The 27,925-nt window shown below is 39.1% G+C and overlaps 1 protein-coding gene across 1 annotated transcript; it reads left to right on the top strand.

The window, feature by feature from the left end:
* On the top strand, positions 1-26,802 carry pnocb (prepronociceptin b). Its single transcript, XM_063001250.1, has 3 exons — positions 1-84; positions 22,157-22,347; positions 25,950-26,802. The coding sequence occupies exons 2-3, from the start codon at positions 22,225-22,227 to the stop codon at positions 26,562-26,564; spliced, it is 738 nt and encodes a 245-aa protein (XP_062857320.1). The 5' UTR covers positions 1-84; positions 22,157-22,224; the 3' UTR covers positions 26,565-26,802.
* The last annotated feature ends 1,123 nt before the right edge of the window (positions 26,803-27,925 follow it).

Raw genomic sequence — 27,925 nt, 5'->3', positions numbered from 1 at the left:
CAGAGGCTGCGATTGGACACTGCTGCTTGACTTTGACAGTCAGTGTGAGTAAGTGGAACGTTCGAAACACCTTCTCCTGCACAGGTAAGGCTGGGCACCTTCTCCTACTTGTTGTTTGTGTAAGATTACAATAGGGTTCAAATCTAGGATGTACTCTGGATATATACTAATGTGCATAAATATCTACTTATGGAGGGATAGTGCTGTTCTTTTTTTGTTGGAGTTTCAACAGCCATCAGGGCTTACTACAACATGTAATATATCACTCATATCTACTGGCAATACAAAAAGTTCAATATGCAATTTATTATTCATTTTTTGATATATATTATATTCACGATAATATAAGTACATCCCTTGTTTTTAAAGGGAATCCTTTTAGTGTAAATAGGCATTTTTTGCCTAGCAGCTTCTTTTTTCAAGGTTTTTCACTTAGTTGTATTTTTTCTGTATTCTGTATTTACCTCCTTTCTTTCATACTGCTGTAACAAGTTAATTTCCCCAAGGGGATCAATAAAGTCTTATCTTATCTTAACATTACACATCAGAATGTTCATCACGTTTACTCATCAACACAATTATCTGTGTAGTTAATATTTACAGTTACATTTTGTTCCGGTTATATTTTTTTACCCAACAGAAGTGTTAACTAACATCAGTGCAGTGGTTTTACTGATGATCATTTTAAAAGACAGGACAGTTCTTTAAATAAGACTTTTTTTAATTAGTCATATGTTTTCTTTTTTACCTCTAACTTGGTTGACATTTACACTAAGGATGTCTCAGTAACAAGTGATTTAGGTAATATTTCCAGTGTTATTATTTAAATATTTATTATACATAATAATAAATGAAACTGGAAAATTATGGTTTGTCAATGGCACCTAAAACAATTGTTACATATATACAGAAATTAAACAGATCTGCAGTAAACCTTAAATTTTGACAAAATCTGGAAGCTTTTATTTCATCTTTCATCTTAAAATATTGTTTACATGCCTTTTTATGTAAAAGTATTTATACAATGTTTTTGAGCAGCAGGTGACCTTACAGTGCCATATAGTGACTAGGTCATTAGTTCTTTATTTATAAGTCCAAAATGTACAAATACTTTTTTTTTACTATTCAGACCCCGAAAATGTCAGATATTGCACCTGTTTAATATCAAATACATTTAAAATGTAAAAAAAAGTAAATAAAGTAATTTAACATCAAAACCATTTAAATAGTAGTGTTGCAAATTAAAACTCCTTCATGAGTATTTTAGGATGGTTTAAATGGATGTTTAAAAAGGCTTACTTATTAAAACACTTTATTTTGGCCTGGTGTTAAACAGACTGTACAAACATTACATTATAAGGACTAAATATTAGAAAAATATATATCTAAAAAAAACCTTAAATACTGAATGAGAATGAAAGAACAGTGTATAATATGAGTTATGATTTTAAGTCAGTTCAGGTACCATGCTCAATCATTTCTAATCCATCAAGTTGTCATACAAATCTTTGGCCAGAAGGAAATTTTGGATTGAATTTAATTCTTGTAAAGGTTGTATAATGACAGGCTGTTTTAACACTTTTTAAAAAAAAATATAAATAAATAAACCATGAGAATATATGATGTTTTATTATGTATTACCCTGATCTTTTCTGTGACATACACTTGTTGAATCAAATCGCATTGATATGCCCATGTAATTGTTAAATTATCATTTTTTATTTATTGGGGAATTGCAACCTCATATTAATGCTGTGAAAAGTTATCTTAAATAATCTGTTATGACTATTTTCCCTTGAATATCTAGTACAACAAATGATGAACAGCAAAAAATAATGCACATAATAATTCCTCAGATTGTGCCTAATTCCACATTCGAGCACTTTGCTGCCTCTAAATGAAACATAATGCAAATGCACTGCCGGGAACCTCTTCATTAACAGTGTAGCAATAATAAGAATGGCTGAACATTTTCTGCTTTGGCACTCATTTCAGTTTTTTTTATGATGGCATGAAGTGTGCCATTTTTCCATTTACATCACATTAACAGAGAATTCAAACTTAAAATCAATGATTGACATTCATTCAATATCTGAAATCATTCCAAAGCCTCTTTATTTATGGTGTGCAGCGTTCAGGCACAGGAGGTCGTGTTGGTGATGTGCAGCTCAAAGGTCAGGGATTCGATTTTTGGCTTCAGTTACATTCTGTATGAAAGTAAGTTTGGCCTGTTCTCAAATAACATTTAAAAAAAAAACATGCCAGTAGGTAGTTACTCTAAATTGGCCCTAAGTGTTTTTGTTTAAGAATTTTGTTAAAAGGGGTGTGCTGGATCAACTCTATGCTTCGTGCTGTATCCTGTGTTTCTGGAGCATAGGCTCTGGATGTTTATTATTATTATTAATATTTAATACGACATTGTTTTATGATGTCACAATGTCTTACCATTAAAATTGGGAATGATTAACAATTCATTCATTTATTAAAAAATGAACATATTTATTGAAACAGGTTAGATTTATAAAGAATGTGCAACATGCAGCAGAGCCTTAAATATTCTCATCCACATTACTCACTCATAAGACAGATACCCTAAGTCAATTAAACATAATTTTAAAAGCTTTAAATTAAAATTTAAAGCAGAGCACGTCCTGGAATTTGCTTGGTTATTCAAAAGGGATATTTCTTCTCCACGCAGCCAAACTGACAGGAATGAAAGCTGTAATTTTTTTCCCATCAGGAAGCTAATCATGCATTTCAGGCTCTGACTGTCAAGAGCATATTAGCACTGCAGCATTTGTTCCTATCTCCTTGGTCCTAAATTTAGTGTCCGGTCTGTGATGAGCATTTAATAAAAAAGTCCCTCGGGAGGCTGGTGTTATGCTTACACATTCAAGAATTAATATATTCTCACGAGAATAACTGGAAAAGGTGATAATTACATCAGCACATTAAAAAAAAGATAAAATGCCCCTTTGTACAAAATGAATGTTATACACACACAGCTTGCAGTGATTGGAAGTTTTTTTGGTTTCATCACATTAAGAATTAAATATCTGTTAGTAGTATTTTTAACATGCTTTGTTTAAGAATAGCAGATCCAGCTTAATAAGAATTACCCATACAGAAATATCAGGAGGTTAAAATTTGCTCCCTTATGTAAATGGCTGAATAATCTAAAATATTTAAAGAATCAGTCATATACAAGGTGAGTCAAAATTATGTTAACACTTGAATGACAGAAACCATTTATTTACAAAGCATACTTCATATGTGTAAGACGATATACAGGACAGTCTCAACCTGTTTACCATCATGTTCAACACACAAAAACCAGTGAGCAACAGTACCATTTAAATTGGACTCACCCTGTACAATACTATATTATGAATACTTAAATGTTCAAGTCAGAACTAAAGATACTGTACTGTATGAGTCACTCAGTTTACAGAATGTCTGCACATCCTTAAAAAGTAGGATAATGTAGATGGATTACACTGTACACAGTCAACAGGCTTTATCACCATGGGCTTATAGGCTACTGGTTCAAAAATGGCACATAGAAGCTTGAATGAAGTTTGCTTCTGATCACACTGACTAAAAAATCAGAAGGACAGGGCTTTTTTGGCATGGGAGCCTAAAACCCAGAGCAAATGTAAAGCTCATGACTAAAGACATATCTTTTACATTCTAGGAGGATTTTTGTGGTTCTTAGATTACATTTAACCACGTGGACAGATTTCCTCTCTGCAGATGTGTATGGGCACTGAAGTTTTAGAATGTTGTACATTAGTGGTCCCCAACCACCGGGCTGTGGACCGGTACCGGTCTGTGGGTCATTTATAATCAGGCCACACAGAAAAAATAAATAATTAGAGGTTGCTACAAGAGCAATGACATTTTCAATACTCTTTGGGTGTTATTGTCTCCAATCACCACTAGGTGGGAGCAGCGTCATGTTGCAGCAAAAAAAGCTCAGGATTCACACTGATTTTCCATTTCATAGTTATTCTATTTTAAATTCTCCTGCCCCCCTGCGGTCCGTGAAATTATATCTTATATGAAACTGGTCCGTGGTGCAAAAAAAGGTTGTACACCACCAAATGATGAACACCAAATGATTAATTATTTAGACACAGAAAAAGATTACTTGTAGACATCTTTGGAATCCCAAGATTTTCATGACATATGTCTCTTAGATTAAAGTATACAACTTTTATCTAAAATCATGGAAATACTATATTTATTTGAATATACTGTGGGTTGGCCAATTGAACATGGGTCATATTTGAAGAAAAGGGAAACATCTTTTTGTTTAAAAAATCAGCTTTGCTCATCCACTATAAAATATGTTCTATATACTGTATATAGTTGGGGCCAAAAGTCACTAGTAAAAATGCTTTAATTTAGCATTTCTCTTTAGTATAATGCAATGTTTTTACAAGCTTTTTTATAATCTGTACAACTTTTTAAGTAAAAGAAGAATTTTTTTTTTCTATTTATTTATGCATTTTCTCCCTTTTTCTCCTGATTTAGCATAGTCAGTCTGTCTTCCGCCGCTGGGTATCCCGATTGCGTTCGAGGAGGGTATATTTGCCTTGTGTCCTTGTGGACCCCTTTTTTTACGTCTGTGATTTAGTGGATTTGCACATGAGGCTCATTCACTAAAGCACAGGTGCCTCAGTCTGCTAACCAGGGTCCTTGCACATCGTTTGAAGACCCCGCCCACTTAGTCCGGTTATTTTCCCACCCAGCAGACATGGTGGCCAATTGTGCCCACCAGATGGCGCCCAGACAACCGGTAGCAGGTTACCGGGGTGTTCAGAATCTTCAGAGTATTGCGGATGTCCTTATTTTTTTTTTTTCTATTTTGTTTATGCCTTGTCTCCCAATTTTTAGAGTAGTCAATTTGTCTTCCGCTGTTGGGGGATCCCTGATTGCAGTCGAGGTAGGTATATTGCTGCTCATGCCTCCTCCGACCCGTGCACAGCCCTTAGCGGAACCCTTTTTCACCCATGCACTCAGCACAGGCGTGTCTCTATCTGCCAATCAAGGTCCTTACACACCCACATATTCCGGCATCCCGCACTAGCTGCATCGCCAAGTGTCTGCTGCAACGCCAAGTTCAGAATCTCGGCACTGGTGTGCTAGTGGAATATCCCGCTGCGCAACCTAGGTGCCTAGATTAAATCCAAGTTTAAGCTGTCTAAGCATGTGCTTTAACTGAAATTATAAGACGATTTGATCTTTTGTATAAAGTAATAGACATGATACATTTCACAAATGCGCTTACTTGCTTTTCAGTTGTGCAAAATAATAGGAAATTCTGAAAGTCATTTATTTTCATGATTTTAATTACATGAATTGTAATGAAAGACTGTAAAAATACAAAAACAGGAAATATAGAAACATTTTCACTACTGGTCCCAAACTTTTGGCCTTCACTGTAGCTCGCTGCAGCTCAAAATCTGTCATTTTAAGATGTATTTTTTAAAAACAAAGCAATTTTCCTTGTTTCCTATTGCAGAAAACTAAGTTTTCACTTTTTAAATGTCTTTGCAAATGGCCTATCAAACAGCCCCATATTCCTTCTATTTTTGATAGAATCCCTACTTTTCTTGTGGTATAATAGAATAATCGCTGATTTGCCAGTGGAGAGTAAAATCATTGCTGCCCTTAAGCTGTTATTGCATACTCAATTAAGGTAACTGAGTGCATGCACCCATTTTAAAATGAAAATGGTTATGATAGTGATAGGTTTGATGATTAGAATGTGATGCCGTCGCGAAAGGCAAAACGAAAGTGGGAAAACAGGTGGGCCATCATTTACTATGTAATAAACATAAAATTAAGTGCATTTCATTTCAAATGATCAGAGGGAGAAACAGATTTGAGGAATAAGAAAGCCATTGCTTCACACACACAAACAGTATAAGCTGGACGTATGTCATATGGTGGACATATTTGCTTGCCTGGGACGAAGTGCGATCTAGCGTCTGATTGCAGGTCTTATTGCAGGCTTAGAACAAAAATGGAACAGTCTGTTTACCCTGGAGGTGATAGGATCAGTTGGTTTCCCAGTGGGAAAAGGTGAACAGACTACTTTAATTGGATTAAGATTGCCTTAGATTCATCATTTCACAGCTCCTCCCCTCAGGAACGTGGTGGGGGCTTATAGTTTTTGTGGAGCTCTAGAAGAAACCTATAGAATGCAGCATACAAACACTGTTAATTTTTATGTCACTGGTACTGCGGAACTTACGGCTATTTATTGAGGTGTAGTAATAGTGAGTGCTCCAAACATTTACATTTACAGAATTTACTAGATGTCTTTCCGAAGTAATTTTAAATTAAACTGAAACCTTGTTCATTTAACAACAGCATGAGACAAAGAGGAAGAGAGTGTGCGAGTATATAAAAGAGCCACAATGCTTGTTTTCCTTGAATCACAAAGGCTGGCTGAATCAAATCAAGTCATGCTTGAGGCTTAAAGAGTATAAAGGGGGTTTACCTTTATGTAGTCGGGGACTTGTCCATTTTTGGCTTTGTATGCAGGTATCTACAGAGACAGCAAGCCAAAAGGGTATTGCATCAGAAAGAGAACTTGTGTAGAATTAATTAAACTGATTTTGAATTAGTTGCAGGATCTATTGCATGGAATGACCCCGCAGGTCCAAAACTGAAATTGTCCAATCTTAAGATCAAGGAGAGGACAAGCACTTGGGCCATATTCATTTAACAACAGCATAAGACAAAGAGAGAGAGAAGGTCAGTACAGAAAATAATTACGATGCTTGTTTTCCTTGAATCACAAGGGCTACACAAGTCAAGTCAAGTCATGCTTGACGCTCAAAGAGTATGAAGGGTGTTTATCTTTATGTAGTCAGGGACTTGACAATCTTTGGCTTTGTATGCAGGCATCTACAGAGACAGCAAGTCAAAACAGATACTGCATTTGGGAGAGAATGTGAAACAACTTGTAAAGAATGAACCCAACTGACTTTGAATTAGTTGCAGGATTTATTGCATGAAATGATCCTGCAGGTATAAAGTTGAAGTTGCCCTATCTTAAGATCAAGGAGAGAACAAGCACTTGGGCCATATTTATTTAACAACAGAATAAGACAAAGAGAGAGAAGGCCAGTATAGAAACGAATTATAATGCTTGTTTTCCTTGAATCACAAAGGCTGTCTGTCAAGTCATGCTTGAGGCTCAAAGAGTATGAAGGGTGTTTACCTTTATGGAGTCTGGGACTTGCCTATTTTTGGCTTTGTATGCATGCTTCTACAGAGACAGCAAGCCAAAACAGATACTGCATTTGAGAGAACTTGTGTAGATTTAATTCAACTGATTTTGAATCAGTTGCAGGATCTATTGCATGAAATGCAAAACCCCATCTTAAGATCAAGGAGAGAACAAGCACTTAGGCCATATTCATTTAATGACAGCATAAGACAGAGAGAGAGAGAGAGAAGGCCAGTACAGAAAGGAATTACAATGCTTGTTTTCCTTGAATCACAAGGACTAAACAAGTCAAGTCAAGTCATACTTGACACTCAAAGAGTATGAAGGGGGTTTATCTTTATGTAGTCAGGGACTTTTGTATGCATGTATCTACAGAGACAGCAAGCCAAAACAGATACTACATTTAGGTGAGAATGTAAAACAACTTGTAAAGAGTTGACCCAACTGATTTTGAATCAGTTGCAGGTTCTATTGCATGGAATGACCACGCAGGTCCAAATATGAAGCTGCCCAACCTTAGGATCAAAGAAGAGAACAAACATTAGGCCTTCATTGAGAAATTCCTAAATCATCCTTGTTTATAGGAAATCGGCATTACTAAATCAGGTTGGCAAGTTTTTCTAAAACTTACAGTACACAATTACAGTACTGTGACAGTATATTGTCTAAGCAATTGAGGGTTAAGGACTTTGCTCAAGGGTCTAACAGTGGCAACCTGGCAGTGGTGGGGCTTTAACTAGCAACCTTTAAATTACAAGTCCAGTACCTTAACCACTGGGCCACAACTGTATTTCAAGGTATTCCATGTTTTTAAGGTAGCTAATCTGCTGGGCTTTTGCATTACAAGTAAATGTAATACACAAATAATTTATTAGCAGCTTTCTGTAAAACCTTACATTTCATCAAGCACACCATAAAGGAACTTAGATTCCAGGACCTGTAAGACAAGTTGTGCTTACACCCTAGACAGGAAGTTAATTCATCACATAGCAACACAGTAACTCATTTATACTCATTCAAACTTATGATCAGTTTAATTTTTTGTTGTTGAATGTTTTGGGAGGTATCCTCAGTAACCCCATGTGCAGTAACCCCATGTGCACAGAGGAAAGTAGTGGTGGTAAATTCGGTTCATTTTATGGACTCTGGTTATTCTGAGTCACTCAGTAATGTGATCCGGTTCACTTGAGTCACTTGTACTGACATCTTGACTGCATGAAAATGCATCCAAATATCACTTGTCTTCCATGCACTCATCTTCTGTAAATAAATCCTTCTCTCTTAATTCTCTTGGCACCTCACACTTCTCCTGTCAGTGACATTTGGAATCTTGATCATGGGGGATAGGGACAGGGAGGGGGGAGAAGGGGGTACACTCACCTACTAATCAGATGGGTATATTAATGGGTCAAGGGGGAGGGTCAACAACAAATTGCCATGGTAACTTGACCCAGTCAGGCAGCCACAGTGGCACCAACACAGTCAATAAATTACCATGGGGAAGGGCTATGATACTCCTTAAGCAGTACAGTACTAAAGTGTAAGTAAGATAAATAAAATAACATTTTTAAAGACAAATAAATAACAAAAAGACGATAAATATCCTACATTTTGGTGAGTGGGATTTGTAATGAGTCTGTAACCATGGTGATATTACGTCATCACGTCCCCACGTCATCACTCGGCGTTGGCCGAGTAGTGCACACTTCCTCCAATCTAGTGCACACTCTGTAAGTAACCGATTCCGGACGCAGCCCATGACTTAACTGTCGCATAGGCCAGACGTCACACAAGAAGAAAGCAAATATACAGTACAGGCCAAAAGTTTGGACACACCTTCTCATTCCTGTGGTTTCTCTTAATTTTTTAAAATTTTCTACATTGTAGATTAATACTAAAGACATCCAAACTATGAAGGAACACATATGGAATTATGTAGTAAACAAAAAAGCGTTAAACAAACCAGAATATGTTTTATATTTTAGATTCTTCAAAGTAGCCATCTTTTGCTTTAATGACAGATTTGCACACTCTTTGAAATTTTCTCAACCAGCTTTATTAGGTTTCCACCTGGAATGGTTTTCAATGAATGTTTGTGCCTTGTCTAGAGTGAATTTTTGGAATTTGTTGCTTTTTTAATGTGTTTGAGACCATCAGTTGGGTTGTGCAGAGGTAGAGTTGGTAAAATATAAAACATATTCTGGTTTGTTTAACACTTTTTGGTTCACTACATAATTCTTCATAGTTTGGATGTCTTCAGTATTAATCTACAATGTAGAAAATAAAAATAATCAAGAAAAAACATTGAAGAGAAGGTGTGTCCAAACTTTTGGCTGGTGTGTCCAAACTTTTGGCCTGTACTGTATATCTTTTTACTAAGGAAAATGACAAAAATAGTAACGCACAGTAACTTGGATAAGTAACTTTAATCTGATTACTGGATTGGAAATAGTAACGCGTTAGATTACTCGTTACTGAAAAATGCGGTCAGAGTAACGCGTTACTAAGTAACGCGTTACTAAGTAACGCGTTACTGACCTTCACTGTTCACCATGTAATTCATTTTCCACCATCAGTACACCCAGTACATTAGTGCAGTGTGTACGTTTAGGCAATTAACTCCAACACAACACTGGAGTATTTGAAAGCTGGGAGAATAACTCATCTTTCCAAAGAAGTTGGGACAATTTGTAAAATGCAATAAAAATATTAGAATATTTATTTTACTAAGAAACCTTAAAAGAAAGGATTTCCAATGTTTCACTGATTAACTTCACTGTGTAACTAATTGGGCTAGACGAGTTGGCGGACACACACACACACACAGAGATGCTTAACAAAAACATATTTAATAACAACAAGACACAAGACAGGTTGCACAAGACCAGACACACTAACAAATGCCCTAAACTAAATACTAATCCAAATGCTAAATGCCAACACTAATCTAACCATGAACAACGCTAAAGCTAACCTAAATGCTAACACTAATGCTAAAGCTAATCTAAACACCAGAAACTTGAACCTAAACAATCCTAAACCCTTTGCTAAGCTAACACTTACTAACAAGGAACATGAACAAGACTTCTGAATATGACAAACCAACATGAGCATCAACCCAAAATCATGAGAAGTCAAAATAGCCTCCACCGAACGACCCGCAGCTGCTTCCTTAAATACCTTCAGCATTTCACCTAAAACGAGGAGCAGCTGTGGTTCATTGGCTTCAGTCCAATCGGAAGAGAAAACTAGTAGGCTTGACAGCCTAAACAAACCTTCTCCAACATGTGCTCCTGGAGCACAAGGAGGCTTGATTGGTGACACATTGTATTTTGTATATATTAGCATAATTAAAATTTGATGCCTGCAACACACTCCAAAAAGTTAGAGTAAAGACATGTTTACCAGTGAGTTCCATCTGCTTTCCTATTTTTACTGGTTTGGGAATTCAGGACACTAATTGTTGCATATTTCAATGTGGAATTCTTTTCTGAATCCTTGCTTGATACGAGACTTTCATTGTTTGATTCTCCGTTTTATTATTTTAATACATTTTTAATAGAAGACAGATCTGGACTGCAGGCAGGCCAGTCAGGAACACACACTCTGTGTCAACAAAGCCCCACTGTAGCACATGCATTATGAAGCCTGGCATTGTCTTGCTGAAATAATCATAAACTTCTTGGGGAAAGAAGTCACTTTAATGGCAGCATATGTCTCTCTAAAATCTTAATATATGCCTTAATATACAGGGGTTGGACAAAATAACTGAAACACCTGGTTTTAGACCACAATAATTTATTAGTATGGTGTAGGGCCTCCTTTTGCGGCCAATACAGCGTCAATTCGTCTTGGAAATGACATATACAAGTCCTGCACAGTGGTCAGAGGGATTTTAAGCCATTCTTCTTGCAGGATAGTGGCCAGGTCACTACGTGATGCTGGTGGAGGAAAACGTTTCCTGACTCGCTTCTCCAAAACACCCCAAAGTGGCTCAATAATATTTAGATCTGGTGACTGTGCAGGCCATGGGAGATGTTCAACTTCACTTTCATGTTCATCAAACCAATCTTTCACCAGTCTTGCTGTGTGTATTGGTGCATTGTCATCCTGATACACGGCACCGCCATTGGATGCACATGGTCCTCCAGAATGGTTCGGTAGTCCTTGGCAGTGACGCGCCCATCTAGCACAAGTATTGGGCCAAGGGAATGCCATGATATGGCAGCCCAAACCATCACTGATTCACCCCATGCTTCACTCTGGGCATGCAACAGTCTGGGTGGTACGCTTCTTTGGGGCTTCTCCACACCGTAACTCTCCCGGATGTGGGGAAAACAGTAAAGGTGGACTCATCAGAGAACAATACATGTTTCACATTGTCCACAGCCCAAGATTTGCGCTCCTTGCACCATTGAAACCGACGTTTGGCATTGGCACGAGTGACCAAAGGTTTGGCTATAGCAGCCCGGCCGTGTATATTGACCCTGTGGAGCTCCCGACGGACAGTTCTGGTGGAAACAGGAGAGTCGAGGTGCACATTTAATTCTGCCGTGATTTGGGCAGCCGTGGTTTTATGTTTTTTGGATACAATCCGGGTTAGCACCCGAACATCCCTTTCAGACAGCTTCCTCTTGTGTCCACAGTTAATCCTGTTGGATGTGGTTTGTCCTTCTTGGTGGTATGCTGACATTACCCTGGATACCGTGGCTCTTGATACATCACAAAGACTTGCTGTCTTGGTCACAGATGCGCCAGCAAGACGTGCACCAACAATTTGTCCTCTTTTGAACTCTGGTATGTCACCCATAATGTTGTGTGCATTGCAATATTTTGAGCAAAACTGTGCTCTTACCCTGCTAATTGAACCTTCACACTCTGCTCTTACTGGTGTAATGTGCAATTAATGAAGATTGGCCACCAGACTGGTCCAATTTAGCCATGAAACCTCCCACACTAAAATGACAGGTGTTTCAGTTATTTTGTCCAACCCCTGTATGTCAATAGTACCTTCACATGTATGCAAGTCACTCATGCCATGGGCATTGATGCACCACCATAACATGACAGATGGTGACTTTTGCATCTTTCACTGGAAGGTCCTTTTCATCTTTGGCATGGAGAACTGAGAACTGACCACAGCACACATTTCCACTGTCTTTTAGTCTATTGGAGAACTCTGAGGCGTTTCTGCATAGAACTGATGTATGGTTTTCTCTTTGAGTTTCAGGTTGCATTTCTTGATGCAATGTAGGACTGTGTTGGGTAACAATGGCTTTCTACAGTACTCCCGAGTCCATGTGGTTATATTTAGCATAGTAGCATGGCAGCTCCTCATGCAACGTCATCTGAGTTTTCGAAGGTCACACATTTTCTTTTTTTATATATACATATTTTTGTTTATGCATTTTCTTCCCTTTTTCTCCAGATTTTTGCACATCCAATTACCCAACTACATTACGCTTCCTCTCTACTGATGCAGATCCCCGCACCAATTGAGGAGAGCGTGACTGACACACGCCCCCTCCGATGCGTGTGCAGTAGCCGACTGCATCTTTTCACCTGCACGAGGCTAGTTCATATGCGGATCAGCTTTGTGTCTGGAGAGCCACACCCTGATCAACGCATTATTCCTCTTCTCTGTGCAGACGCCATCAGTCAGCCAGCAGAGGTCATAATTGCATCAGTTATGAGGAGTTCCCTGTCCGGCTCCCACCCTGTATGAACAACAGCTAATTGTTCATGTAGGCACCCAGCCCAGCCGGATGGCAGAGCTAGTTCTAGTTCGAAATGTCAGTTCTGATGTGCTACTGTGTCTTACCGCTGTGCCACCTGTGCGCCAAAGATCACGTATTTTAAACAGTGGTTTCCGGCTTCCCTACACAACCAAGATTTGTTCTGGATTCCCAGAATGCTTTCACAATATTTTATACAGTAGATGGTGAAAAACCTTCATTATTTGCAATCTTGTGTTGAGAAATGTTCTTTTTTAACTGACTGACAATTCTCTCATGAAGTATGGCACAAAGTGGTGAGCCTAAACCCGTCATTGCTTGTAAAGGCTGAATCCTTATACACTGATCAGCCACAACATTAAAACCACCTCCTTGTTTCTACACTCACTGTCCATTTTATCAGCTCCACTTACCATATAGAAGCACTTTGAAGTTCTACATTTGTTTCTCTGCATGCTTTGTTAGCCCCCTTTCACCCTGTTCTTCAATGGCCAGGACTCTCCAAGGACCACCACAGAGGGGGTATTATCTGAGTGATGGATCATTCTCAGCACTGCAGTGACACTGACATGGTGGTGGTGTGTTAGTGTGTGTTGTGCTAGTATGAGTAGATAATACACAGCAATGCTGATGGAGCTTTTAAACACCTCACTGTCACTGCTGGTGATTTGTCCACCAACCAAAAATACCTAGCTAATAGTGCCCCATGGGCAGCATCCTATGACCACTGATGAAGGTCTAGAAGACCAACTCAAAAAGCAGCAATAGCTGAGCGATCGTCTCTGACTTTACATCTACAAGGTGGACCAACTAGGTAGGAGTGTCTAATAGAGTGGACAGTGAGTGAACACGGTATTTAAAATCTCCAGCAGCACTGCTGTGTCTGATCCACTCATACCAGCACAACACACACTAACACACCACCACCATGTCAGTGTCACTGCAGTGCTGAGAATTATCCACCACCTAAATAATACCTGCTCTGTGGTGGTCCTGTGGGGGTCCCGACCATTAAAGAACAGCATTAAAGGGAGCTAACAAAGCATGCAGAGAAACACATGGACTACAGTCAGTAATTGTAGAACTACAAAGTGCTTCTATATGGTAAGAGGAGCTGATAAAATGGACAGTTGTTTGCTATGGTTGATCAGTGTATATACCCAATCATGATTCCCTCACCTCTTTCCAATTCACCTGCTTATTGTGGAATGTCTCAAAACACTATAACTAAAGGTGTTTATATTTACAAAGTACAATGAAGCTGATCATTGAAAACATTGGAAATCTTTTCTTTCAGCTTGTCAGTTAAATAAAGATTCAAGAGAAAAAAACAAATCACAGATTCTTATTTTTACTGCATTTTACTAAATGTTTCAACTTTCCCAGAAATAGTGTTTGTATTTTAATAGTATTTTTCTCTCACAGTGAACTTATACTGTGTGCTTTTAATTTCCTTATTATCTCCAAGAACATCATTCAGAGATTATAGTGCGGGAAAAAAGAATTTCCATCAAGTCACGTTTTAGACAATTAATTGAGCTACATTAATGGTGTGTGAGATTTAATTAGGTGTAAAACACTTTTTGATAATGCTCCCATAAAACTGACCTCACTGCAATTCTCATATTATTGGACATTTACATTTTTGTTCACTGAAGAAAAAGTTTAAGAGAACAGACAGCATTTTTCAGTCAGCTGTGAATGTATAGCTTAGTGCAAAACTTTGCATGGCCTTATGTCCCTTCCGTGTAAATCATTTCCATTTTGAACATTTGTGCCTACCTGGCGGTGCTGAGGCTAGAACCAATGACCTTCTGATTACTAGTCCAGTACCTTAACAATTGAACTGCTATTCACTTATTATCATAAACTCACCAAAGAAACATATGGGACACAACACTTTTTTTAAACAAATATAATTATTTTCAATGTACTTTTTAAGCATGAACATCAGAATCAGAATCAGAATCTTTATTATTTGCCAAGTACCAGATGTACAAGGAATTTCTTTTGGTGCAGGTGTCAACATACATACAAGTTAAATAATAAAAAGGTACACTATATCGAAACGTATAATAAACAATAAACAATATAGCAGCAGGATGAACAGTACAACATCAGGCAAAGTGTGCAATGAGGATGTACAGTATGGTACACTGACAGACTAAGTAAAAAATAGAAAAGGTATATTATATATAAACATAGAATAAAATAAACAATATAGCAGCGATAAAAATTTGTGCAATAGAGATAATTTACAAGTAAGGTTATTTACAAGTAGGTAATGACATTTAGAAATGTGAGTATATTCAAGAACTGCCTGTATATATAACACCTTTCCTTTTTATAGTACTGAAAACTCTCATGGTGGCTCAGTGGGTAGCACTGTCGCCTCACAGCAAGAAGGTCCTTTGTTCAATGCCCAGGCAGGGCGGTCCGGGTCCTTTCTGTGCAGAGTTTGCCTGTTCTCCCCGTGTCTGCGTGGGTTTCCTCCAGGAGCTCCGGTTTCCTCCAAAAACATGCAGTCAGGTTAATTGGAGACACTAATTGCCCTATAGGTGAATGGGTGTGTGTATGTGTGTGTGTATTTGTGTCTGCCTTGTGATGGACTGGCGCCACACCCAGGGTGTTACTGTGTGCGTCGCACCCATTAAAAAGCTGGGATAGGCTCCAGCACCCCCCTGCGACCCTAATAGGATAAGCGGTTAAGAAAGTGAGTGAGTGAGAGTGAAAACTGTAAATAAGTGAGAAAGTATGTGGAATATGCTAGACTATTCACTCACTCACTGTCTTAACCGCTTATCCAATTAGGGCCGCGGGGGATGCTGGAGCCTATCCCAGCTTTTCAATGGGCGCAAGGCACACAGTAACACCCTGGATGGGGCGCCAGTCCATCGCAGGGCAGACACACATACACATACACACACCCATTCACCTATAGGGCAATTCAGTGTCTCCAAATAACCTGACTGCATGTTTTTGGACTGTGGGAGGAAACCGGAGCTCCCGGAGGAAACACACGAGGACAGGGGGAGAACATGCCAACTCCACACAGAAAGGACCCGGACCACCCTGCCTGGGGATTGAACCCAGGACCTTCTTGCTTTGAGGTGACAGTGCTACCCACCGAGCCACCGTGCCACCCATAGACTATTCAGTGGTACAAAATTCTAGATCCTTCTTTCAGGTTTGATTTGTCTCTTATTTAGCAGAACTCAGAATTCATACTTTGGGCTGTTGGTTAAGTCATCACCACATCTGATTTATCTATATTTAATGTTTAGTTAGGGCTTTGTGGCCTATTAGTTGTTCCCGGTTCAGTGTCTGAGAAACTGTTTCATAGCACTGAGCATATAAAGTGCTAATTAATAAAAGTCAAATTAGTGACAACTGTCCGTCCTTATTGTGTTTAAAACTGTATGTAACAACAACAATATAATAATATTTCAAATAAAGTTTAAACCATGGAATTACATATTTAAATACTTATATAAATAGTAAAAACCACTGTCTTTAAATCACCACTGTCCTGAAGTGAATACACACTGAAAACGACAACAAATAATGTAAAATATGTATAAATATGTACTGTGCTGACTACTTGTGGTGGAAAAATGGTGCAGCAGGTAGCGTTGGTGCTGAACAGCTCCAAGGCCCTGGAAACTGGATTTGAGTTATTTATATGTGTGGGTCTTCTCAGGGTTTTTTCCAATTCTAAAATATATGCCAGTTGATTTTGGCTACTCTTGCCCTTAGGAGTGAGTGAGTGAGTGAGTGAGTGAGTGAGTGAGTGAGTGAGTTAGTGGGTATGACAATGGGTTAGTAAGTACTGTAAATAGACTTTGGAAAGAATAAGCGGCCTGTCGAACTTATATTCTTGGTAGGCTCTGGATCCAATGTGACCCTGATCATAATAAAGCACTTTATTATAATACCATATTAGAAAAAATGAAACAATGAATCATGAAGTGTGGTAATGACCTTTGTAACCTGTGTGGTTACAACTAAGTTTATCATGTTGACTCCATGTCAGGGTACTCTGCTTTCCTTGCTCCTCTCAAAACTTGCATGTTGGTGGATTGGCTGCTCTAAATTAATAAATTGACTATTGATGATACTATAATAATAACTATACAAGTAAGTTTTTATAATCAATATGTGATGCCTTGGAAAGCAATAGTACCTTGTCCAGTTTGCACTGCTGCCTTGAGATAGATTGGCACTCAACCCAGTGTATATTCCTGCTTTGTGATGAGTTGTTGCTCTTTGCAGTCTCTATTTTTTCCCATGTATTTGTTCCCATGTTTCAAGACAATAAATATATTTATTCAAGTAAATAAAATTACAGAATCAAATTGAAGTGGTACTCAGGTGGTGCAGGGGTAAATTACACAAGTCCACTACCACTGGGATGCAGGGTTTGAATCCCCTATTAGTGCTATTAGCCAGTCAGGTGTCTACAACCAGACATGATGTATGAAAATTATTTATTTTTTAATATTAAATGGAAAGCTGAACTTGATATTTAATCTTACTGGTCATTTGTGATAACAACAGAACAACAATAAACCCTGCCTCACTATTTTAGTCGATATAAAATACATTTCCTGGTCTTTTTAATGGGTGACATAGCAGGTACAGTTGATGCTGCACATTTTAACAGCCCACTTTTTAATTCCTAACTGTTCTTACAGTTGGTGGACTGACGTCTTCTCTTTTGATACAAGTTTGTCAATGAGTAAGCAGTGAGTGAGTGTATTCCCTGCCTTGCACTCCCAAAATAGACTCCACACCAGCTAGAACATGATAAAGCAGTTACTCAAGATGAAAAGAGTGAATTAAAGGTCTTAAAAATTTTTGACTGAGGATCTGCAAACTTTTCACATAACTGGATGCGTGTTCAGACACTAATTTGATGGTGACTAATGTGTAATGACAGAATGAGTGAGTCAGTCAGACTTGCTCTCTCTCCTGCTCCCTCATTTCCTCCTCAATATGCCATCTATGCTAATTTAGGCATCAATTAAAACATATGATGAGTTTTGTTAATGAACTCTTAAAAAGGGGGAAAAACAGATGGTGAATATTTAATCTAGCCCTTCATAACATGTGTTAAGAAAGAGTAATTTCACCATATTGTATTGCTCATAAAAAGGAGTCCCACTGGGCAAGACTCATTTTTCCATCATGTTGATTTGGACCAGTGGCCGGAGAGTGTGTAGATCAAGCACCAGTTCAAACACCATTGATAAACGTCTCACTCCTCTGATCTAACATTTTGTCCTTGATCACTTATCTGGCACTGCTGGGATATGCACAATTAAACAGCACATGGCACAAAAACCCCTTTACATGCATCATTAGGCCATGTTTGACGTCACTGGCTATTCTGTTGTTGTGGGAAGGTAAAAATAAAATAAGTAAATGGCTCACTGTTTGTTGTATAATAATCTCCTTGTTTTTACACTCACTGTCCATTTTATCAGCTCCACTTACCATATAGATGCACTTTGTAGTTCTACAATTACTGACTGTAGTCCATCTATTTCTCTACATACTTTTTTAGCCTGCTTTCACCCTGTTCTTCAATGGTCAGGACCCCCACAGAGCAGGTATTATTTAGGTGGTGGATCATTCTCAGCACTGCAGTGACACGGTGACATGGTGGTGGTGTGTTAGTGTGTGTTGTGCTGGTATGAGTGGATCAGACACAATGTCCACTGTGTCCACTCACTGTCCACTCTATTAGACACTCCTACCTAGTTGGTCCACCTTGAAGATGTAAAGTCAGAGACGATCGCTCATCTATTGCTGCTGTTTGAGTTGGTCATCTTCTAGACCTTCATCAGTGGTCACAGGATGCTGCTCATGGGGCGCTGTTGGCTGGATATTTTTGGTTGGTGGACTATTCTCAGTCTAGCAGTGACAGTGAGGTGTTTAAAAACTCCAGCAGCGCTGCTGTGTCATATCCACTCATACCAGCACAACACACACTAACACACCACCACCATGTCAGTGTCACTGCAGTGCTGAAATTGACCCACCACCCAAATAATACCTGCTCTGTAGTGGCCCTGGGAGAGTCCTGACCATTGAAGAACAGCATGAAAGGGGGCTAACCAAGCATGCAGAGAAACAGATGGACTACAGTCAGTAATTGCAGAACTACAAAGTGCTTTTATATGGTAAGTGGAGCTGATAAAATGGACTCCAGCAGCGCGGCTGTGTCTTATCATTTGACCCACCACCCAAATAATACCTACTCTGTAGTGGTCCTGGGAGAGTCCTGACCATTGACGAACAGGGTGAAAGCAGGCTAAAAAAGCATGCAGAGATACAGATGGACTACAGTCAGTAATTGTTGAACTACAAAGTGCTTCTACATTGTAAGTGGAGCTGATATAATGGACAATGTGTGTAGAAACAATCTGGTGGTTTTAATGTTATGGCTGATTGGTGTACATTCATTCATTTATTGTCTGTTTGCCACTGCTTTATACTGTCAATATCATTTACAATAGGATAATAGAGACACAATGCTAATGTTGGATTATTAGACATAAATATAATTAATCCGGTTGAGGCAAGGTCAGCTGGGCAACAATGGGCACAAGGCAATAATAGACAATGCACCAATCCATCACAGGGCTTCAGCCATTCAACTTGTCTCTCAGACATACTTAGTTGTGTCCCTGCAAACACCCGGCTGTGTGTAGACACCTGAAAACATGTGGTGTGGTCAAAATCTACATTCAATGTGCCAAAAACAAAAGTCATCCAGACTGGTATAAACAAAAAGGTCCTAAAGCTAACATCCATCATGGTTTGGGGGTGCATTCGTGTCCAAGTCATGGGTTTCTTGCATATGTGTCAATCCAGTGATGCAGAGACATATATTGGGATTTTAGAAAGACATATGCTGCTATCAAGGTACTATATTTTCCCAGGAAATCCATGGTTGTTTCAGCAGGACAATGCCATGCTTGAGTATTACATACACATATTGTATTAGTTTAATTTGTTAGAAGCTTGCTAATATGAATAAGACCAAATTTTAATCACATCATTCCATTCAAAAAGCCAAAAATCACAGAATTTGATAGACTTATAATTTTGCATGCAATCAGTAAGACAACACTCAAAGGGAAAAAAGCAAACAAACTGATTACTCAAGATGTTTGAAAAATCAGGAAAGGTGAAGGCTGCTATTAGTATTCAGTCCTATGGATACCGGTAGTTATAAATTTGTGATAGGCTGTTCATAGCTGTCTGAGTACAAGTAATAATAAATATAAGTAGGCGTTAGGTAGCCAGTTCCAAAGTCCTGTTCCAGAATGAAAGCTATAATGGTAGCTGTGCTTAAAAGCTTTCCAGCCTTTTTCTGCCTTCTCTATGTTTCTTTTCAAACCCACTAAATAAATTTTGGGACTTTAACAGAAGCGTTAAACTCTGGGGGTGGAAAGTGGGCAGGACCATCATATGTTTGTGTGCCCCATAGAATGGTTTGCTTTTGTTGCATATTTTTGTCTATATTATACAGCATGCTACTACGAGGGCCAGTATGGAATATAAAGTATATAGTAGGAGATTTCAAACATATCCACAGAGTGCATGTGCTTGACTTTCCTGCCTTTAGCCCAGATCTGTCTCCAATTGAAAATGTACACCAACCAGTTATGCAGCAAGTGAACATTTTATCCTCAAAGTTAATGTGCTAGAAGCAGGAAAAATGGGCATAATGAGCGTAAGGATTTGAGCGAGTTTGACAAGGGCCAAATTGTGATGGCTAGACGACTGGTTCAGAGCATCTCCAAAACTGCAGCTCTTGTGGGGTGTTCCCGGTCTGCAGTGGTCAGTATCTATCAAAAGTGGTACAAGAAAGTAACAGTGGTAAACCAGTGACAGGGTCATGGGCGGCCAAGGCTTATTGATGCACGTGGGGAGCGAAGGCTGGTCCGTGTGGTCCGATCCATGAGATGAGCTACTGTAGCTCAAATTGCTGAAGAAGTTAATGCTGGTTCTGATAGAAAGGTGTCAGAATACACAGTGCATCGCAGTTTGTTGCGTATGGGGCAGCAAAAGGGAGACCAACACAATATTAGGAAGGTGGTCATACAGATATATATATATATATTACTAGCTAATTTGTACATTGTCTGCTTAGCGTTTTGAATACTGTCTGTATATTTTAGTGAGCTACCAACAGCCGGAAACAAATTCCTTGTACGTGCAAACATACAAGGATAAAGCTGATTCTGAAGAATCAGACAAAAGTGTTCACTTGCAAAACTGCAACTATTATTATTGTCTAATCCCAAACAATTAAAAGTGTAATTAATAGGAAAGTGATGTAAAAGTTGTGAACATGTTTCTTTGGCAGCTTTTTTGGGGTGTGTTGCAGGCAATAAATTCTAAATGTGTTTATAGTTACAAAAAATGTTATTGTTTTTTTTGGAGAAACTCAGCTCTGCCATCCGGCTAGACTGGGCGGCTACATGAACAATGATTGGCTTGTTGTTCATACAGGGTGGAAGCCGGATAGGAATTCCTCATAACTGATGCAATTACGACCTCTGCTGGCTGATTGATGGCGCCTGCACAGAGCCGAGGAATAATGCGTTGATCAGAGTGTGTTGATCAGAGTGAGTGCAGGTGAAAAGTAGTCAGCTACTACACACGTGTCGGAGGGTGTGTGTGACAGTCTCGCTCTTCTCAATCAGGAGTGGAGATCAGCATCAGTAGAAAGGAAGCATCATGCAATCGGGTAATTGGATACAACTAGATTGGGAGGAAAATTGGGAAAATTACTAGCCTTGTCACTGCATCAAAAGGTATTCGTTATGATGCAATACCATGACCAGTCCTTTCTTAAAATCATACCAGAAGTAAGGTTTTTGATTGTACTGAATGTGGTATAAGGAAATAAGATTCAATAAACAAGCATTATCTGATTTGTAATTTTAATAGTTTTAGACATTGCATTAAGCTAAATTATTCTATTTAGAAATTCTAACTTTAAAATATAAAGGTCTGTTTTATATAATGCATTGAAAATAATATGTGGTCACATTAAGTTATTGTAGAACGATTTGATACAATCATACAGAACAGTATGTTGTGTATACCACGTTATTGGCCCTTGATTTAAACTATCGCATTTGATCTTTTCATACAGTGCTTCGTGTGACCAGTTCCTCCGAGCCCCAATCAAGCCTTTATTCTGGTGCTTTGTGTGAAGAAGCCATGAAGACACCCTTTTGGGCCCTTTTGTTCCTGAGTTTGTGTGTCCCAGGTCGCAGTGACTGCCAAGAGGACTGTCTAACCTGTGGACTTCTCCTGCCTTCACTACAATCTTTTGACACACTGGTGAGTGATTGCTTATTCTCTCTTCATGTCTGTTCTTCAACTCTTTTACATTCTCTTATGTCTAAAATCATAGGTTCAATCCTATGTTATTTAAATAATATACAGCTGTTTATGGCAGAGCATTTGATATACTGTATAATAAATTTGCTAAGCAGGCTTGGTGGGTAGCACTGTCGCCTCACAGCAAGAAGGTCCTGTGTTTGATTTCCAGGCGGAGCGGTCCGGGTCCTTTCTGTGCGGAGTTTGCATGTTCTCCCCGTGTCTGCGTGGGTTTCCTCCAGAAGCTCCGGTTTCCTCCCACAATCGAAAAACATGCAGTCAGGTTACTTGGAGACATTAAATTGCCCTATAGGTGAATGGGTGTGTGTAGGTGTGTCTGCCCTGCGATGGACTGGCGCCCCGTCCAGGGTGTTACTGTGTGCCTTGCGCCCATTGAATAGGCTGGGATAGGCGCTCCAGCACCCCAAACGACCATAATTGGATAAGCGGTTAAGAAAGTGAGTGAGTGATTGAGTGAGTGAGTTTGGAGAATCTAGCAGCTGTTGCTAAAATGAACTGGGTAAACATTTTTAGGCCTTTAAAACCTTGTATTCACATATACTGTACATTGATATAGTCCTTAATATTACTGATTCTTTACAATACATGTGCATGTGCACTATTAGAATTTTTATTTGTTTAAAATTTTACATTTTTAAATCCTTCAGAATTACATATTAAATAGTTAAAAGTTACTCAATTACAATTTTAAAACAGTTTTTACAAATACCTGGAAACCCATCCTAATGTTTTAGCCTTATCCACTGGTTAAGGTATATAAAATAATACAAATTATATAGTAAATTATATGCTGCTAACTTTGTGGCAACAGTTTGGAAAAGGCCCTTTAATCATTCCGCTACTTAGAAATCCATTTCCATAAAGTCATAGTATGACTAGTTTGTTGTAAAGGAACAAATGACCTCACAAAGACTTAAGCCCTACTGACAGAATTTAGGATGAATTGGAATTTGATTGCAGGAATTTGATCCCTGCATTCTGCACAGGTGTCTCTTCCACCAATCAGGGTCCTTACACAGTGTATGAAGACCCACCCACCCACAGTCCCTGCAGATACAGTGGCCAATTAATATCTGCTGCAGGCACTGCCAATTATGCCCGCCAGATGGCGCCCAGCCGACCGGTGGCAACACTGAGTTTCGAACCGAGGAGTGCAGAAACTCTGTGCTGATGTGCTAGCGGAATATCCTGCTGCGCCACCTGGGCGCTGATATTGCTCTTTTGACTGAATAGGCATAAATTCCCACAAACACTTTCAAATTTTGTGCAAAGCATTTCTAGAGAAGAATAGAAATAGTTTTCCAGCAAGCTCATAGTCAGGTGTCCATATACTATTGGCCATATATTGTGTCTACAGTGATTCCACTCTACTCTTACACAAAGTCTTTATTCGGATACTTAGTTTCTCTCGTTATAATTATTCCTGTTTTGGCTGAAGTGAAAATGTAATTTCATGCATGGTTTGGTTTACAGGGAGGACTGGGATTGGCGGGGTTGGTGTGTGTGTGTGTGTGTGTGGGGGAGGGGGGTGTCTGACCCTTCTAATTAATACCTGGACCCACCCCGCTTTCCCCCCAAAAGAGGTAAAAACAACAGTTTGGGAAAGTCGTTAGTTAGCTGAACTGTAACTTCAGGCAAAACATAGACACAATAGGTGTTAACATTCATTAGTATGCAGGTGACACAATCTACAACCCCAAATCAGAAAGTTGGGACAGCATGGAAAATGCAAATAATAAAAAAACACAGAGTTTCTTACATTTACTTTGACTTTTATTTGATTGCAGACAGGATGAACCTGAGATATTTCATGTTTTATCTGCTCAACTTCATTTCATTTATTAATAAACATCCATTCCTGCATTTCAGGCCTGCAACACATTCCAAAAAAAAGTTGAGACAGTAAAGAATTTACCACTTTGTAATGTTGCCGTTCCTTTTCACCACACTTATGCATGGACGTCCCTGGAAAAGATGACATCTTGAAGGCAGCATGTGTTGCTCTAAGATCTCAATGTACTTTTCTGCATTAATGCTGCCATCACAGAAGTGTAAATGACCATTGTCAAGGGCACTGACACAGCCCCATACCATGACAGACCCTGGCTTTTGGACTTGTTGTTGGACTTGTCTGGATGATCCTTTTTGTCTTTGGTCTGGAGCACATGGCGTCCATTGTTTTTCTAAAAAAGACCTTAAATTCTGATTCATCTGAACACAATACACGTTTCCACTGTGTGATGGTCCATCCTAGATGCCTCAGAACCCAGAGAAGTCAACGCCGCTTCTGGACATGGTTAACATAAGGCTTCTTTTTTGCACAGTAAAGTTTTAAATGGCATTTGTGCATGTAACTCTGTATTGTAGTGCTGGACAAAGATTTGCCAAAGTAATCCCTCACCCATATGGTTATATCAGCTATTGTTAAGTGGCGGTTCTTGATGCAGTGCCGTCTGACAGATCGAAGATCACGGGGGTTCAGCTTAAGCTTGCGTCCTTGGCCTTTACGCACTGAAATTCCTCCCGATTCCTTGAATGGTTTAATGATATTATGCATTGTAGAGGGAGAAATATGCAAATCCCTTCCAATCTTTCTTTGAGGTACATTGTTTTTAACAATTTAATAATTTTCTCATGCATTTGTTGACAAACTGGAGATCCTCTGATCATCTTTGTTCATCAAAGACTCAGCCTTTCCTGGATGCTGATTTTGTACCAAACCATGATTACAATCACCTGTTAACATCACCTGTCTAGAATCACATCATTATTGAGTTTTTTCACCTCATTACTAGCCCTAAATTGGCCCCATCTCAACTTTTTTTGGAATGTGTTGCAGACCTGAAATGCAGGAATGGAGGTATATTAACAAATGACATGAAGTTGAGCAGATAAAACATGAAATATCTCAGGTTCATCCTGTCTGCAATCAAGCATACAGTAGAGCTTTTGGCTAACAGAAAATCTAGAGCTGTGTGGCACGTTCATCAAATTGCTGCAGGTAAGCTTAGTTTATACTTTAAATAAGCAAACACACACACAAAGGCTTTTGTGCAACTGTGCAAACTAATTTATTTAGAGATTTACACCTGTCGCATACTCAAACACATGCAGGACCCATTACATCGACATCCCCTACAGGGCTATCTCGCTCTGAGTATCCTTGGCATCTCGCTTTCATTTGCAACGGGTGATTAATTTGCCGATATACACACATCGCTCCTGGTTAGAACAGTTTGGTATATGGTGATGGAATTTTTATAGCCGTTTCTTCCCACAAGTGGCAATTTCTATTTCTTTTGTAATAGAATGTTTTTGATTGGCAAATTAGAATTCTTACATCCACCCACATACAGTGTTTCAACCACTATGTGATGTGACTGAGAATCCTTGTATGGCGGGCCTTAATGATCATGTCTACAATAAGCGTTTGTGTGTCGCCAGCATCATTTCACCATTTCAACTGTCAGAGCTATTAGTGATATTCTGTTCTTGTATTGACTCATTTGTCTAACCCATCCACGATCTTAATGTCTTGGCAGGTCTGTCTAATGGAATGTGAAGCCCTAGCATCGCCAGGTCATTCCCTGGATCTGTGCAATCGAGCGTTGAGTGTCAACGTAGCTGCATTGCCATCACAAGAGTTATCAAAGCGTACAGATGATGAAGAGAAGCCTGTGGCCTTATTGAACATTAAGAACAATGGAGTGGAGTATTCAGAAGCACTGGAGCGATTCCGTCACGCAGCCCAGGCACTCAGTAGCCATCGATCTTCTGAGGAGGGGTTAAGATCTGATCGATTGGAGGACACCTCTGACCAGGGGGTTGACTTAAGCATGGAGGATGAGCAGGGGCAGAATGCAGTGGATACAGAAGAAGAGCAGAACCAGGAAAGCAACGCGTCTCTTAGTCTGTCCAAACGCTTTGGCGGCTTCATCAAAGGCCGCCACGGCTTTCGAAAGCTGGTGAGCTCTGGCAGGCCCCTGCAGAAGCGCTATGGCGGCTTCATAGGGATTCGCAAGTCGGCCCGTAAGTGGAACAACCAGAAGCGGGTCAGCCAGCTGTTGAGGCAGTACCTGAGTCTCACGGCACGCACGGGTCGCTCGGGCCGTTTTGCCAACCTCTCGGCCGCAGTCCGGCAAAAAAATGAGGTCTAAGCATCCTACAGTAGGTGTTGATCTCTCCTCTTACCTCCATCACGTACCACATTCAAGAAGAGATAAAAGACATTGAAATTGATATTCAATGAGGAGTGTTTTTGTCTGTTTGTATTCATTATGATATTTAAAAAAATCTGTAAACTCCTCAGATCAAAACACACTTAAGCTCATTGTACTTGATTAGGAAATCAACAGGTTTTTTTATCATGGCAAAAATAAAAGCAATGCACTAAAAGTTACATTGAGCATGTCTATCAGTATCGGCTCTGGATGTAAGAGGAATGGCAGAGCACTGTAAATGTTTTTTTTTTTTTTTAAAAGCACTTTATCTTATTATCCTACCTTAAACATTGTTAAGCAAACCTATTTTCCCCTCTAGATTTGATATCTACAGCCGTATTCATACATGCACTTTTGATTGTAATTTAACCAGGTGGGTTAAAACACCAGAGTAACCAGAGTCATTTACTGGGTTGAACCCTAAAACAATTTCTATGTAATTACCAGGCAACCATACACAGATAAACCAAAGCAATCTAAATAAGGCAAAAAATGTGCATGACAATGCCTATTTCAACTATCATACATGTTACAGTAAGGGATATATTGATCGTTGGTTAATAATAATTACTCATATTACACATGCTGAAAGACCTGAGTGAATTTGATAGGGGCCAAATTGTTATGGCCAGATGATCGGTCCAAGTATTTCAGAAACAGCAACACATACAAGGTGAGTACCTGCCGATAGTGGTTCTGGGAGGGACAACCCACAAACTGCTGTCATGGTGTTGGGCAGCCAAGACTATTGTGATTAATTATTGTGTCTAGTACTGACAAACAGATGGGTTACTGTTACTCGAATTTTAATAATAGTGATCAAGTGAATGTGCAACATAGTGAATCAAACCCTTCTGCATATAGGACTGTATAGTTGCATGTTGGTCGAAGTTCCAATGCTTACCCCTATCCACCACTGAAAGTGTCTACAAAGAACACACAAGCATTGAAATTGGTCATTAAAGCAATGGAATAAGGTCCAGTAAATGGTCCATGGTCTCCTAGATCATTTAAGAAAGTGATAGCACCAGGATGCACTGAAGTTGAAGAACCTGTTGGTAATGTCCTGGTACCAGATATCAATAGACACCTTCAGAGGTCTTGAGGAGTCCATGCGAGACCAAACTGTATGTGACATATTATTAGGGGGTGGTCATGTTTTAATGCAGATTATTGGTAAGACATGCTGGCAGCTTTTTATGTAAGTGATTTAAATCATATTAAACAGATATTTTAGTAATTAAAATTCAAAGATGTTGCTTAAGTGCCCAACAAAGGCACTTTGCTAGAGCCAACAA

The sequence above is a fragment of the Trichomycterus rosablanca genome, chromosome 9 (assembly GCF_030014385.1).
Source record: "Trichomycterus rosablanca isolate fTriRos1 chromosome 9, fTriRos1.hap1, whole genome shotgun sequence".
Classification (NCBI taxonomy): Eukaryota; Metazoa; Chordata; class Actinopteri; order Siluriformes; family Trichomycteridae; genus Trichomycterus; species Trichomycterus rosablanca.
The sequence above is the reverse complement of the archived record's forward strand: the minus strand, read 5'-3'. Positions and strand labels throughout refer to the sequence as shown.

Bases quoted from the DNA above. Each gene is read 5' to 3' on its own strand.
- pnocb (XM_063001250.1), top strand. From the start codon at position 22,225: ATGAAGACACCCTTTTGGGCCCTTTTGTTCCTGAGTTTGTGTGTCCCA. The intron at 22,348-25,949 runs GTGAGTGATTGC...ATGTCTTGGCAG, and splicing joins TACAATCTTTTGACACACTG to GTCTGTCTAATGGAATGTGA.